This window comes from Artemia sp. Qi Xiang Cuo, chromosome 5 (genome assembly GCF_049724085.1).
Source record: "Artemia sp. Qi Xiang Cuo chromosome 5, ASM4972408v1, whole genome shotgun sequence".
Classification (NCBI taxonomy): domain Eukaryota; kingdom Metazoa; phylum Arthropoda; class Branchiopoda; order Anostraca; family Artemiidae; genus Artemia; species Artemia sp. Qi Xiang Cuo.
In genome coordinates, this window is record NC_142798.1 from 28,444,134 (window position 1) to 28,460,358 (window position 16,225).

Genomic DNA, 16,225 nt, shown 5'->3' on the forward strand with positions numbered 1-16,225 from the left:
CCCCAGGGCATAACTTATAACGCCTGCCTGTGCGCCCTGTGGGGTAGTGTCGACCCTAGATTTTTTATTATATGATCTTTGAACTATTTTTAACAAAATGGCTATCTCCAAATTTCTATTTGACTGGTTTGGAGAAAAAGGGTGTGAATGGGGGGGGGGGCTAGTTGCCCTCTGATCTCTTTTGACTCTTAAAAAGTGAAGTAGAACTTTCAATTTACAATCAAATGAGCCCTCTCTAAAGTTTATACGAGCATCCCTTCTACATACCCCGAGAGCGTAACTTACAACGCCTGCCCCTGGGCCCTGAGGGGTTTTGTCAACCCCGAAGTTTTGTTATATGATCTTTGAACTATTTTTAACAAAATGGCTATCTCAAAAATTTTATGGGATGTCTTTGTGGAAAAAAGGGCTTGTGGGGAGGGGGGATAGTTTCCCTCTGATCTCTTTTGACGCTTTAAAAGTGAACTAGAACTTTCAATTTCCAATCAAATGAGCCCTCTAATGACTATACGAGCATCCCTTCTATAAGAACCATATATGCCCCCAGGGCATAACTTACAACGCCTGCCCCCGAGCCATGGGGGGGGGGGTTGTTGGCCCCGGAGTTTTTATTATCATATGTTTGAACTATTTTAACAAAATGGCTATCTCAAAATTTTTATCAAATGGGTTTGTGGAAAAAAGGGCGCGGGGAAAGGGGGCTAGTTGCCCTCCGATCTCTTTTGACTCTAGAAAAGTGAACTAGAACTTTCAATTTCCGACCAAATGAGCCCTCTGAACTTTACACGAGCATCCCTTCTATAAGAACCATATATACCCCCAGGGCATAACTTACAACGCCTGCTCCCAGGCCCTGGGTGGCTGTTTCTACCCCAGAATTTTTGTTGTATGATCTTTGAACTATTTTAAACAAAATGGCTGTCTCAAAATTTTATCGGATGTATTTGGGGGGGGGGGAAAGGACGTGGGGGGGACTAGTTGCCCTCTGATCTTTTTTGACTCTTAAAAAATGAACTAGAACTTTCAATCTCCAATCAAATCAGCCCTCTCTGAAGTTTATACGAGTATCCATTTTATAAGAACCATAAATGCCCCCAGGGCATACCTTAAAACGCCTGCCCCCGAGTCCAAGGAGTTTTGTCGACCCTGGAGTTTTATTATTTTATATTTGAACTATTTTGAACAAAATGGCTATCTTAAATTTTTATCGGATGGATTTGGGTAAAAAAGGGCGTGGGGGGCTAGTTGCCCTCTGATCACTTTTTGCTCTTAAAAAGGGCACTAGAAATTCCGATTTCCAATCGAATGAGCCCAGTCTGAAGTTTATACAACGACCCCTTCCATATGAAGTGCCTATGGGAAATAAAATAATAATAATAAAACATTGGAGCCGTATTGCCTTTACTATAGGCAACGCTACAGACAGGGTTGTATCTTATTAACGTTAACACAAATTCAGGATTTAAATTTTTGTGCTAACGTTCCAGCATTTATCAATGATAAATTTCGGCGAGACTTGGAAGAACAAAATTTACTTTCGGGAAATTCGAGGACCCCCCCCCCCAAAAAAAAACAAACAAACACACACACAAAACGGAGATTGTGGAAGCACTAGCTCCTGTAGCATCTCAAAGAGAGGGAGGGAGACAGGGAGAGAGGGAGACAGAGAGAGAAAGAGAGAGAGGGGGAGAGAGAGAGAGAGAGAGAGAGAGAGAGAGAGAGAGAAAGACTGCTAACTTGTACTTTTCAGTTGTGTTTCAAGTAACAGTTGAGAAATTTAAGTTCAATTAAAGTGGTCCACTTATTTATCTAAAAATTATTGCTAGTGACTCCAAAATAAATTACCGTAATTACAACCATTACTGATTAATACAGAACAACAATCTTTTTTTGTTATCCAGTTCTGTAAGAACAATACTATGTTTTGATTGACCATAGAAGAAAAGCGTGAATGATGAATAATGATCTCCATTATAGCGGACATCATTTGATCGTTTTGAGATTGGAATTCCTAATTACGAAGAAGTCCAATTGCTAGAAAAGGTTGACTAATAAGCATTAAGTCACTGTTTTAATGTGCTCTCATTGCATGATGTCAAATCTAGTGTTTCTCAGGAAAAAATAATAACGGTTCAGGCTTTGAATAACATAAATAGGTGGTCTTGTCATTCCTGCTGTTTATTTATTTTATTAAAAGGGTACTAGCAGGCACGTACAGAGGATATCATTTCGGGAGGGGCCGGTGCTTTGGAGGGAGCACAGTTTGAAAAAGGAAAATACTGGCAAGTTACACCAAACATTACTGAGAAAAACCATAGAATTTTGAGATATCAGGGAAGGGGTATAGGCCAGAAGGTCACCACTCTGCGTAAGTGTATTTTAAACAACCTGAATTTGCTCAGGTTGTTCAACCTGAATTACCAACAATTAAAAGAAAAAAATCTTGATCATTTGATATTTGTTGTTAGCACTACCATCTGTCATCGTGGAAGGTCTGCAATCATCTTCTATTGTCTCTAAGCAATTCCTCTCCCTAAAGTTATGAAATTCATGATTCATGGTAGTACAGGCAAACTAGCCAAACATATGGGTCGACCCCAACAAATTGCAATAGAAATGATTTTTATACCATGTTGTAGAAAAAAAAGCTCAACAACATATCCAAAGTTGCACAACCTAGGTCGACGCAAAAGTAGTTTTTTTTTTTTTTTTTTGGTTTTCGTGCCAATTTTTTCAGTTTTTTTCTAAAAAATGAACTGTCGGTAAATGTTCGTTTTTCTGTATATGAAGTACCGTTCTGATGTAAAATGAATAACTGATCGCGTAAATAAAAGCAAATTTGATGTACAATGTACCAGAAAAAAGTTTCATAATCATCAATATATGATTTTACCCTTCTCATCGTTGTTGCCTCTTCTTCACCATACTATCAGAAGGCAACTATTCTGACATAAAATGATTAGCTGAGCCCAAAAATCAAATTAAACTGATGTAATGCTTACTATAAAACCCGTTTCACATTCATCAATATGCACTTTTTTATTTTCATTTGACATTTGATATTTTCATTTCGTCGATTGTTGGTAAAAACAAATTGCAACAAAATGATTTTTACACCATGTTGTAGAGAAAAAAAAAGCTGAACAACATATTCAAATTTGGACATTCTAGGTCGACGCAAAACTAGTTTTTTTTTGCGTAGGCCTATTGTGTCAGTTTTCTCACTTTCCTAACCAAAATAAATTAAGTTCCGGTAATTGTTTGTTTTTCTTGAATTGAATTATTATTCCGATGTAAAAAGACGAGTTGAGTGCGAAAATGGAGTCAAATTTAGTGTATAGTATATAAAAAAGTTTCATAATCATCAATATGAGATTTTTACGCTTCTCGTTGTCCTGACCCTCATTTTTTTTTTTTTTACCAGACCATCTTTTGCTGGCTAAATTGCCGATTTGAGGTCTAATAATTAGTTAGCCTGAAAAGGATCAATCTCACGGAATCTGAGTACTTTCAACACGAACTGTGTTCCTACCCGGCATCACTTTTTGGCACTTCTTGCATGCTCTGGTTTCTGAACAAGCCAGAGTTTGCCAAGCCTATATCACAGGCTTGCAATCTTGAGGAGCGCTCTACTCTTCTTCCCAAAGTATGCGATATATCATCAACGGTGGAGCTCTTCTGCACAGAATTCCATGGGCCAAAAACGAACGATACTCCGAAATCCTTGACCATTATGCTGCTTACGGGACCCAAAAGTATCCATCTGCCACTATTGTGTTTTTGACGGCTACGATGGCGGACTTACCATAAAGGATATGGCCCAGTCGAAGAAAAGCTGTATAATCGGCCGTGAGGTCTTCTTCACATCAGATATGCAGCTGAAGGTAAAAAAGGATGAGTTCTTGTCCTGCAAGAAAAACAAGACCAGGTTTATCTGCACGTTGGCTGTTTATCTCCGATCAAAGGGGTTCGTCGCAGTCCAGGCACCAAGTGATGCAGATGTCCCAGTTGTGCATGCTGCTGTTGATTTTTCCTAGTATTACGACACTGTCATTGGAGATGATACCAATATTTTGGTTCTATTGTGTTATCATGGTGACCTCTCAAGCAGGAAACTATTCTTTGCACCTCAGACAAAGTCGAACAAACCTCCCCGAATATGGAATAATCATTAATTGAAAAATAAGCTGAGTCAGGAAAGTTGCCATCCGTTTCTTTTTGCTCACGTCATGGTAGGCTGTGACTCTACTTCCCGGACTCACAGTGTGGGACAACGCCTTGCTCTGAAGAAGCTAATGACAGATGCCGATTTTCGTACATCAGTTGCAGTTTTCAGGCTGAAGTCAGCTTCGAAGGAGGAAGTAAGGGTTGCTGGAGAAGACGCTCTGCTCATGATATATGGCTCATCAAAAGGGGGGGAATCCGAACGGACTGCGCAGGGAAGTTTTTAAAAATAAGGTGACTACTGCTAGCACGTTTGTCCACCCAGAACAGTTACCACCAACTTCTTATACGGCTAAATACCACAGTTACAGGGTTTTCTACCAAGTTCAGGTATAAAGTGATGATCCTGATTCTGAACTTAAAGCCGAGGAATGGGGTTGGAAAAATAAAGACGACTTCTTGTATCCATTGACTACTGACGTCCCACCAGTCCCTCGTCTGCTTCTGAAAATCATGAAGGACTCCTGTCAACTGAAATGTAGCTCAACAGGATGTAGCTGTTTTAAACACGGCTTAGCTTGCACTGCAGCATGTAAAAAGTGCAAAGGGACAGCGTGTTCTAACACTCCAAGAATCGAAAGCTATAACGATGAGGAGAACGTCGAAGCTTAAAAATCTGAAACAAAAGAATAAGTTGTGAATACTAATCGGAGTTTGATTCTGTCTTTCAAATGTTCATAAATTTGATTCGACAATTTATCAGTTATGAAGACTAGTCAGTGTGTTGATAATAGTTTATTCTAGGAGGGATTTTAAATGTCGGCCGCTGAAAACTAGTTTCATAGATATCTAGTTTCTAGAACAGACACGAGTGTATGTTCTGTCTTTGTCGGGTAAACTTCGAAAGGTTAGATTTTCGTTGGTTTTTATTTTCTTTTTCTTTTTTGCTTAGCACTGAGGACGACTTGGCGGAGGTCCTTGTCGAATATTTGCTTGTTCTTCGTCTTCATGTTTTGCCATTGGCGGATAAAATCCTCGTTCTCTCATGTTTTTTTTTATTTTATTTTTCATTTATTATTTTCTTTCCTCTCTTAGTTTCATATGTCACGTATAGCCAGTGTGGTCTTAGAATGTATTTATACATATTGATGATTACGAAACTTTTTTCTGGTACATTGTACATCAAATTTGCTTTCATTTTCGGGCTCAGCTCTTCATTTTACATCGGGACGGTACTTCATATGCAGAAAACGAGCATTTACCGACAGTTCATTTTTTTTAGAAAAAACTGAAAAAATTGAAACGAAAAGCAAAAAAAAACTAGTTTTGCGTCGACCTAGAATGTACAACTTTGGATATGTTGTTGAACTTTTTTTTTCTCTACAACGTGTAATAAAATTCATTTCTATTGCAATTTGTTTGGGGTCAAACCCTAGATTGCCTGTACTATGGGGTAAGAGAGGAAAGTTTTATGTAAAACTATGTTGTTAAAACCTTAACGACTATAGTTCATCTTATGTGAGTTCCTTTCTTTTTTTTTTCTTTCCATGGCATTTTGTCTCTTTTCTCATCTTTTTATGTTATTTTCCAGTATCTATAATTTGTTTGATTTGGCTTACTTTTTTTTTCTTTTCATTTTCTTTTTGTTTATAAAGACTCCCCCATGTGGAGTCAAAATATAAAGGAATTTATTAGTATTTTTATATTTTTTTCAAATTTAACTGTCTTAATTAAAAATTGTCTTAATTTAAAACAATCCTGCCTCCCCCTCCAATACCCCTCTTTAAAAATAAGAAGAGAATACCATTTTTTATCATATAAATTGATTTTATCAGCTTAAACGCACAAGACGGGAGTGTACTAGCAGAAAATAGCAGGTTCAGTAAAATAAGGACGAAAGGTTCTACCACTCCCTTACAGACGCTACTAACGCTAAATTTTGTTTAGCCTTAATCGAAGCCAGACAAATTGAATATAAGTTTTGAATTAATTATTTTTCGCAACTTGAACACACTTAAATTTTCTTTTATAAAATCATATTACGAAGATGGCAGCGTGGTTTTAACATTGACTGTTTTATGTTCAATCCAATTTTTTTGCGCTTTTAAGTAACTTTGCCTGACGGGATAAAATCTTGTGATCGATATTCCACCCGCTTCATATAGTTCGATTGGCAAAAATTTCTATACTCATTCATTACCGATGAAAATACATTAATCAAGTATAGTTAATCAACAGTGAATAATTAGTCCATTAACTTTAAGTGATATTATACTTACAGCTTGGTATACATTTTGCCTACACTACACTTATGCTTCGAGTGCTCTCGGATTGACCATAGGAGGTAATGTCCACTTGATATGCTCGCCTTTTTTTGTAATAACTTTATAGATTAATAAAACCTCATCTCAATAATTACATTTTAATACAACTTAATTTTATAAAAACCTTGTAACTATAATGGGTGAGAACTATTTAGAATACCAACCAAACATAAAATATAAAATAAAAACATCAAAAATGAACTTTTATAAACACTTCCTTATCTCCAATAGTATAATAAACTTAAAATCAAATTTTTAAACCTAAAAAATCGAAAGATTAGGGGGGGGGTGATAATATCATAAAAACACTTCCTGATATTCATGGTGATATGGTCCTTATGCTCACATTCAAAAATACCGTGTCGTAAAGAACCTTGAACAGTCGTAAAATATGTTACGAATGTCCCACATTTCCCTTAGTAGTCTTAAAAAGTTCAAGTTGTTCTGGGTAGTAGAATAACTATTCTACTACCTTATTCTATAGGTCCTTATGCTCACATTCAAAAATACCGTGTCGTAAAGAACCTTGAACAGTCGTAAAATATGTTACGAATGTCCCACATTTCCCTTAGTAGTCTTAAAAAGTTCAAGTTGTTCTGGGTAGTAGAATAACTATTCTACTACCCTATTCTACAGGTCCTTATGCTCACATTCAAAAATACCGTGTCGTAAAGAACCTTGAACAGTCGTAAAATATGTTACGAATGTCCCACATTTCCCTTAGTAGCCTTAAAAAGTTCAAGTTGTTCTGGGTAGTAGAATAACTATTCTACTACCCTATTCTACAGGTCCTTATGCTCACATTCAAAAATACCGTGTCGTAAAGAACCTTGAACAGTCGTAAAATATGTTACGAATGTCCCACATTTCCCTTAGTAGCCTTAAAAAGTTCAAGTTGTTCTGGGTAGTAGAATTTCGTTTTGCTCTTTAGTGCATCTAGAGATAAAAGTGTATTCCTAAAAAAATTTTAATACCTTTATTCAAACATTGGTTTAGATAGGGTACATTGGTTTAGATGCAGATAAACTGGTTTAGATTAGACAGATGATCTGATATGTCAGGTTTGGTCTTTGCTGCACCCAGTCCAGTCGCAAGGATGCAGTAAAGACAGTTTGAAGGGTTGAAATTTAATTCTTTGTTGGATTTCAATGTTATAGCATCTGAATCAATCGAAAGGCTTAACCTCCACTAGCCCCTATCTAGCTACATTAGTATTACAAAAAAAATCGTACCTTAAGGGCTAGGCACACGTAGTTGATTTCGGGAACCGATTTCAGATTCAGTGGACAAACGATTGCGGTAAGAAAAATTTGTTGAAAGAAAAATTTATTATCCAAAATTTTCAAAACAAAAAATCATGGACACAAATAGTCAACTGGAGTTTATTAATAGTTGCTTGATTGATCTCAGCTTAGTCCTCAGTTTAGTTCTCAGCTCGGTAGTGGAGTCTTTCACCACAGATACCTCTGGCTGACTATTTATTTGTATCCCTATTTTTTTGTGATGATCATGATGAAAATCAGTGCTGATTTTGTAAATCGGCGCCAAAAACTAGAAGCTCTTTCAAGCTCAAATCGACCCCGATTTCTTTTAAAATCGGCGCTGATTCGGAAATCAGTTCCCGAAATCAGCTACGTGTGCCTAGCCCTTTAGTCTCTCATGGAAAATGTTTATCATTACCTGCTTACGCTCTCAAACAAGCCTTAATATTGTTTCTATTTGTAATTTATAATTTACTAGCCAAATAGCCTATCGGACGACAGGCAAACAAAGAAAAGCTATAGCGTATAGGCCTACTATTTTATGAGAACCGGATAAAAAATTTCGCCCCTTCCTTCTCCTCACTAGAAAAAAGAAAAACTATTCCTAAGTCCTGACTCTATTCTTGAGCCGTGAGATTGAATACGGTATGCTTCCCAAACTTCGTATAAAAATTGTCACCTTTTAATGAAACCCTTTGATTTTACGCAAACTCTTTGACGAGGTATAGTCGCGTGGCTTTAGAAAAAAAAACGCATACTCACTAGTGAGTATCAAGAAACAACTGACTGATCTGATATCCGCTCTCTGAGGAAACAGGTACTACTAGTAGAATAGCATCACGCCAAAGTTTTCAGATTAACTATTGGCTGGCTGCTTCTCATCGACGTTCTCAATAATATATAGTAGGTATATTGTCATTTTTTCCAAAAGAATTTAGGGAATATTCCTCGTTAGCATAATTAGTCAGTGCTAAAGATACAGTAGTATGTTAAGGACAAGGATGGTAATTTACAACACAGCTGCACCTGCATAATTTTCACAGCGATTGTGAATATGGGTTTATGGTATTCTTTGTCTGTAGTCTGCGCTTAGGCAGAGAACATTTTGTGATTTTTTGTGATTTTTTCATTTTGTGAAAGGAACGTTTTGTGATTAAAAGAATGAAATGACATCTATAAATGTTCGTGGATTCTCTTCCAGGAGTGGAAAGCTGTACATCACCAAGGAACTTGGAGATGAAAAAGGCTTCATTCGAAAATATTGCTGTTTGTCTATCCTAGCCTTGCTCCTCTTAAGTGGTATTATTCTTGGGATACTTGCTATTGGTAAGCCTTATCATCTATTTTAGCAACATCTGAATCATTAATTTATTTATCAAAAGATGAGTCAGTTTGTGACTGGAAATCAATTTTTAGAAATATCTTCCAAAAATGAAGTTTTTCAAAAAAAAGGTAAATAGCCAATTCAAAACCAAAGACGAGAAAAAATAAAGTCATATAATAATCAAAATTAAAACAAACACAAATTACTGTCAGCGAGTACATGAGACCCAAAATGAACAGAAATTAAAAGAAATACTCAAGTAATTTTTAGAACCAACAGAAAGTACCACAAACAGAAAGAGGGTTTAAAACCGCCTTGTAAAGGCCAGAGCGTCAGTTTTGCTTTACTGAAAACGATTCGTATTTTGAGCAGTGTGCTTTTTTTATTTGTCATAACATCGACAAGAACTCACACACACACGCACAAAAATATCTTAAGGGAAGTCTTTCAAATAAGTTGTGCTCTATCTTAAGGAAGTTTTCAAATAAGAGTTGTGCTACCTGTCTTCTTCCCCCTCTCATAATCTTTAAACGGTTTTAAAGTTTTTGCGTTTCATTGAAAACAATGTGTGTTTTGTGAACAATGTGGTTCTATTTAGTGTACAATTATAACTATCTAAAAAACTCAAGCTACCTAAATTTGAGTAAAGCGCCAGTTTTTAGAATTCTACAAACACTGGAAAATACACAAGTTAGTTTATTTGATCTTATTTTGTAGATATATTTTGTGCAGTAATTTTTGTTCGTTTAAAGTTTCAACTTCTTCTTTACTTCCGTAAGAAAAACTTGTTGTCTTATTTATTTTTATAAGAAACTGTAAACATTGAAAGTTGCTTTCCGACACATGTTTGAAGTTTTAGCTCAACGATTCCTTCGAAATTACCGCCTGAACATTTTTGTTTGGACACCAGCAGGCTATTAACGTATCATTAATTTAAAAAACTTTTTCCACAAAATAAGTTTTTCAAAGAAAAGTAAAGAACTCCATTAGACAAAAAATGAGCAAAAATAAAATCAAATAATCTACCAAGTGTGAAAGTACCACAAATCAGCATCGATAGATAAATGAAACCAAAAACGAACAGAAATTACACTAATTAACCAAGTCAAACTCAAAATGAACAGAAATTAACATAAGTTGGGCGCAAAACCCCTATGCCTTCCCAAGGCCAGAACAAAATTAACATAAGTTGGCCGCAAAACTTCTATGCCTTCCCAAGGCCGGAACAAAATTTGCCCTTTACTGAAAAAATATAAATGTTTTTACTTTTATAACTTTAATAAATCAAATAATATTAACATTTTGATTACTAAATATCAGTATATGTATATTAAACTGACAATGCACATTCATTTGTATTTTTCAGTAAAGTGCAAATTTTGTTCTGGCCTTGGGAAGGCGTAGGGGTTTTGCGCCCAGCTTATGTTAATTTCTGCTCGTTTTGAGTTTGATTGTGTTAATTTCTGTAATTTTAGTTTGTTTTGGGTTTCATTTTTTTTATCGATGCTGATTTGCCGTAGTTTCACGCTTGGTAGATTATTTGACTTTATTTTTGCTAATTCTTTATTGAATGGAGTTCTTTACTTTTTTTTGTAAAACTTATTTTGTGAAAAGTTTTTTAAATTAATTTCTGTTCGTTTTATATTGACATAGCCTTTTCAAGGAAAAAGAAAATAATACTTTAAATCTTTTCGTTTTTTAAGACTTTATAGTTTGGCCTGCTATTTGTATACTGGAGAAAATTTTTCAGCAATTTTTAACAACACACACCCTTTTAAAAATCTGGACACAAAAAGTACTGTTTAATTTAGTTTCATACCTTCTCTAGTTGACCTGAAATGGAAAACTTGATACCATTAGCAAAAAAATCTGTTTACTTTTTTTGATAGCTTTACACTATTTTGATTTGGTTAAATTATAAGAGCAGAAATAGGAGGGTTGGCGTGGGAGGGTGGGCGTGGAAGGGAGATTAGTTGCCCTCAAATCACTTTCGACTATTAAAAAGGGCATCAGCCCTTTCTATTTTCAATCGAATGAGCCCTTTTTGAAGTTCCCATGACAAGTCCTTAGATACGAAGTGCCCTGGTCTAAACAACAACAACAACAAAAATAATATATTATACCTCACTTCGATCTCTACTATAAAAATGTCAAGCCTTCCAATCACTTTCGACTATTAAAAAGGGCACTAGGTCTTTCGATTTCCAATCGAATGAACCCTTTTTGAAACGACAACGCTTCTATAAGCATCGTATAAGTTTCCAGGGCATACACTACTATCATCACCCTACGGTCTGTTAGGGTTGTTGCCATACTGCGAGGCGAAATTTTTAGACTTTTATACTGTATTAAGCATAATGATTATCTCAAAATGCAGTTTGTAGAGGTTTGGGGAAATGGTGGGAGTAAGAGGGGTGTTAGTCGCCTTCCAATCACTTTTGACTATTAAAAAGGGCACAAGCCACTCCAATTTCCAATTGAATGAGCGCTTTTCGAAGTTTCTACGACAACTTCTTCGATAAGAAGTGCCCTGCTCTAAAGAAAAAAATTAATAAAAAATACATTTTGCCGACTTCCTTCTTATATGCCCCCAGGGCATAACTGAAAACCCTTGCCCTGAGGGTTGGGGGGGAGTGTCCTCCTCTTTACTTAGTCCCCGTTTCTTGTCTCGTTCTCGAATGTAACCGTTCTTTACTTAGGCTGCGCGATCGTGCTGCCTATTATTTATACAACAACTTTCTATGTAAACCTTATATGCCCCCAGGGCATAACTTACAACCCTTGCACAGAGGGCTCTGAGGGGGTTATCATCCTAAAAGACCTAATTTCCAGAACGTTCAACTACGTTGAACAAAATGGATATCTCAAAATTTTGATTGGATGGATTTTGATTGATTGGATTGATTTGGGTGTGAGAGGGGTGATAGTCGCAATCTAATAACTTTCAGCACATAAAATGGGCCCTGGCCCCGTCAATGTCCCATTGGAGAAGATCTTTTGAAGATTCTGCAACATCATTTTCAATAAAAAGTTTATATGCCCCAAGGCATAACTTACATTTCGTGCCCTTAGGGCTGTGGGGGAGGGGTTGTCATTCTTAAAGACCTAATTTTAAAAACTTTCAACTACGTTGAACAAAATGGTTATCTAAAAATTTTGATTGGATGTGTTTGGGGAAAAGGTGGGTGTGAGAGGGGGGTTAGTTGCCCTCAAATCATTTTCGACTATTAAAAAGGGTACTATCCCTTTGAATTTCCAATCGAATGAGCCCTTTTTCAAGTTTCTAAGACAATGATTTCAATAAAAAACTTATATGCCCTCAGGGCATAGCTTATAATCCTTGCCCTAAGGTTTGTGGGGGAGTGTCCTCAAAAATATATTTTCTATCTGGAAATCAACTACGCTGAACAAAATGGCTATCTCAAAATTTTTATTGGATGTGTTTGGGAGAATGATGGGCGTGGGGGGGGGGCTAGTTGCCCTCCAATCACTTTCGACTATTAAAAAGGGCACTATCCCTTTGAATTTCCAATCAAATGAGCTTTTTTTGAAGTTTCTACGACAACGCCTTCTTTAAAAACCTTATGAGTGTCCTCCTCAAAAACATAATTTCTATCTGGAAATCAACTACGCTGAACAAAATGGCTATCTAAAAATTTTGAATGGATGTCTTTGGGAAAAAGGTGGGCATGAGAGAGAGAGAGGGGGGGGGGTTAGTTGCCCTCAAATCACTTTCGACTATTAAAAAGGGCACTATCCCTTTGAATTTCAAATTAATGAGCGCTTTTTCAAGTTTCTACAACAAAGATCTCAATAAAACCGTTACATGCCCCCAGTAAATAGCCTATAATTGTTGCCCTAAGGGTTGTGGGGGAATGTCCTCCTCCAAAATTCGTTTTCCATTTCGAGATCAACTATGCGGAACAAAATGGCTATCTCAAAATTTTGATTGGATGTGTTTGGGGGAATGATGGGCGTGGGGGGGCTAGTTGCCCTCCAATCACTTTCGACTATTAAAAAGGGCACTAGAACTCTCAATTTACAATCAAATGAGCCCCTTTTGAAGTTTTTATGACGAACCCTTCCATATGAAGTGCCCAGCTCTAAAGGAAAAAATAATAAATAGTACATTGTGCCAACATCGTTCTTATATGCCCTCAGGTCATAACATAAAACCCTTGCTCCGAGGGTTGCGGGGGAGTGTTCTCCTCAAAAACATATTTTCTATCTGTAAATACACTACGCTGAACAAAATGGCTATCTCAAAATTTTGATTGAATGTGTTTGGGGAAATGATGGGCATGGGTGGGGGGGCTAGATGCCCTCCAATCACTTTCGACTATTAAAAAGGGCACTAGCTCTTTGAATTTCCAATCGAATGAACCTTTTTTTGAAGTTTCTACGACAAAGCCTTCTATAAAAACCTTATATGCCCCAAGGGCATAACTTAAAACCCTTGCCCTGATGGTTGTGGGGGAATGTCCTCCTCAAAAACATATGATGGATATGAATGATGGGCGTGGGGGGCTAGTTGCCCTCCAATCACTTTCGACTATTAAAAAGGGCACTAGAAATCTCAATTTCCAATCGAATGAGCCCCTTTTGAAGTTTCTACGACGACCCCTTCAATATGCCCTGCTCTAAAGGAAAAAAAATAATACATAGTACATTGTGCTAATATCAGGACACTATATACCCCATTTCCATTAGTTGCCTTCCAATAACTTTGTTGGTGTTAGTTGCCTTCCAATAACTTTTGACCAGTAAAAAGGGCACTAGCCATTTAAATTTTCAATCGAATGAGTCTTTTTTTGAAGTTTCTACGACGACACGTTCTATAAAAACCTTATATGCCCCCAGGGCATAACTTACAACCACTGCCCTGAGGGCTTTGGGGGAGTGTCCTCCTCAAAAACATAATTTCTATTTGGAAATCCATAACACTGAACAAAATGGCTATCTAAAAATTTTGATTGGATGTGTTTGGGGAAAAGGTGGGCAAGAGAAGGGGGCTAGTTGCCCTCAAATCACTTTTGACTATTAAAAAGGGCACTAGACCTTTGAATTTCTAATAAAATGAGCCCTTTTTCAAGTTTCTAAGACAAAGATTTCAAAAAAATCTTATATACCCCAGGGTATAACTTATAACCCTTGCCCTGAAGACTGTGAGGGGAGTGTCCTGCTCAAAGGCATAATTTCCCTTCCAATTTGCCTTCCAATTACTTTCGACTATTAAAAAGGGAACTAGCCATTTCAATTTCTAATCGAATGAGCCCTTTTTAAAGTTTTTACGACAACGCGCTCTATAAAAACTTTATATGCCCCCAGGGCATAACTTACAACCCTTTTCCTGAGGGCTGTGAGGGGGTTGTCATCCTCAAAGATCAATTTACAAAACTTAAAACTACGTTGAATAAAATGGCTATCTCAGAATTTTGATTGGATGTGTTTTGGGGGAAAGTTGGGTGTGAGAGGGGGATTAGTTGCCCTCCGATCACTTTCGACTATTAAAAAGGGCACTAGCCCTTTGAATTTTCAATCGAATGAGCATTTTCGAAGTTTCTACAACAACGCCTTCTATAAAAACCTTATATGCCCCCAGGGCATGACTTAAAACACTTGCCTCGAGGGTTGTGGGGGAGTGTCCTCCTCAAAAACATATTTTCTCGCTGGAAATCAACTCCGCTGAACAAAATGGCTATCGCAAATTTTTGATTGGCGGTATTTGGGGGACTGATGGGCGTTGGAGGGGGGGGACTAGGTGCCCTCCAATCACTTTCGACTATTAAAAAGCGCACTAGCCCTTTCAATTTCCAATCAAATGAGCCTTTTTTTTAAGTTTCTAAGACAACGACTTCTATAAAAACCTTATATGCCCCCAGGGCATAACTTAAAACCCTTGCCCCGAGGGTTGTGGAGAGTGTCCTCCTCAAAAACATATTTTCTATCTGGAAATGAACTACGCTGAACAAAATGGTTTTCTCAAAATTTTGATTGGATGTGTTTGGGGGAATGATGGGCGTGGCGGTGGGCTAGTTGCCCTCCAATCACTTTCGACTATTTAAAAGGACATTACCCACTCCAATTTCCAATTTAATGAGCCCTTTTCGAAGTTTCTACGACAATTCCTTCGATACGAAGTGCCCGGGTATGGAGGAAAAAAAATAAATAATACCCATTGAATTTCCAATCGAATTAGCCCTTTTTCAAGTTTCTACGACAAAGATTTCAATAAAAGCTTATATGCTCGAGGGCATAACTTATAACCCTTGCCTTGAAAAACGGGGAGGGGGAGTATCCTGATCAAAGGTATAATTTCCTGAACTTTAAACTGCGTGGAACAAAATAGCTATCTAAAAATTTTGATTGGATGTGTTTGGGGAAATGATGGGCTTGAGAAGGGGTGTTAGTTGCCCTTAAGTCATTTTCGACTATTGAAAAGAGCACTAGCCCTTCCAATTTCCAATCGAATGAGCCCTTTTTGAAGTTCCTACGACGACAGCTTTCTACAAAAAAACCTTATATGCCCCCAGGACATAACTTAAAACCCCTGCCCTGAGGGCTTTGGGGGAGTGTCCTCCTCAAAAACATAATTTCTATCTGGAAATCCATAACACTGAAAAAAAATGGCTATCTAAAATTTTGATTGGATGTGATTGGGGAAAAGATGGCCAAGAGAGGGGGGCTAGTTGCCCTCAAATTACTTTTGACTATTAAAGAGGGCACTAGACCTTTGAATTTCCAATTAAATGAGCCCCTTTTCAAGTTTCTAAGACAAAGATTTCAAAAAAATCTTATATACCCTAGGGTATAACTTATAACCCTTGCCCTGAAGGCTGTGAAGGGAGTGTCCTGCTCAAAGGCATATTTTCCCTTCCAATTTGCCTTCCAATTACTTTTGACTATTAAAAAGGGCACAAGCATTTCAGTTTCTAATCAAATGAACTATATTTGTAGTTTGTACGATAGCAACTTCTTAAAGTACTTTACATGCCCCCAGTTCACAACTATGTCCCTGAGTTCTGTGAGGGGTTGTAATCCTCAAATGCCTCATTTACAGAAGTTACAACTACGTCGAGTAAAATGGCTATTTCAAAATTTTGATTAGATGTGTTTTGGGGAAAAGGTGGGCGTAAGAGGGGGGTTAGTTG

General features: G+C 37.2%; 1 protein-coding gene across 1 annotated transcript in view; it reads left to right on the plus strand.

Annotated features, from left to right (window-relative positions):
- The window catches only part of LOC148952004 (uncharacterized), a 77,079-nt gene that overhangs the window by 9,606 nt on the left and 51,248 nt on the right, over positions 1-16,225 (plus strand). Inside the window, exon 2 of the mRNA XM_089089475.1 lies at positions 8,952-9,076. Within this exon, the coding sequence (XP_088945601.1) occupies positions 8,952-9,076 (125 nt within the window). The remainder of the gene's footprint in view (positions 1-8,951; positions 9,077-16,225) is intronic.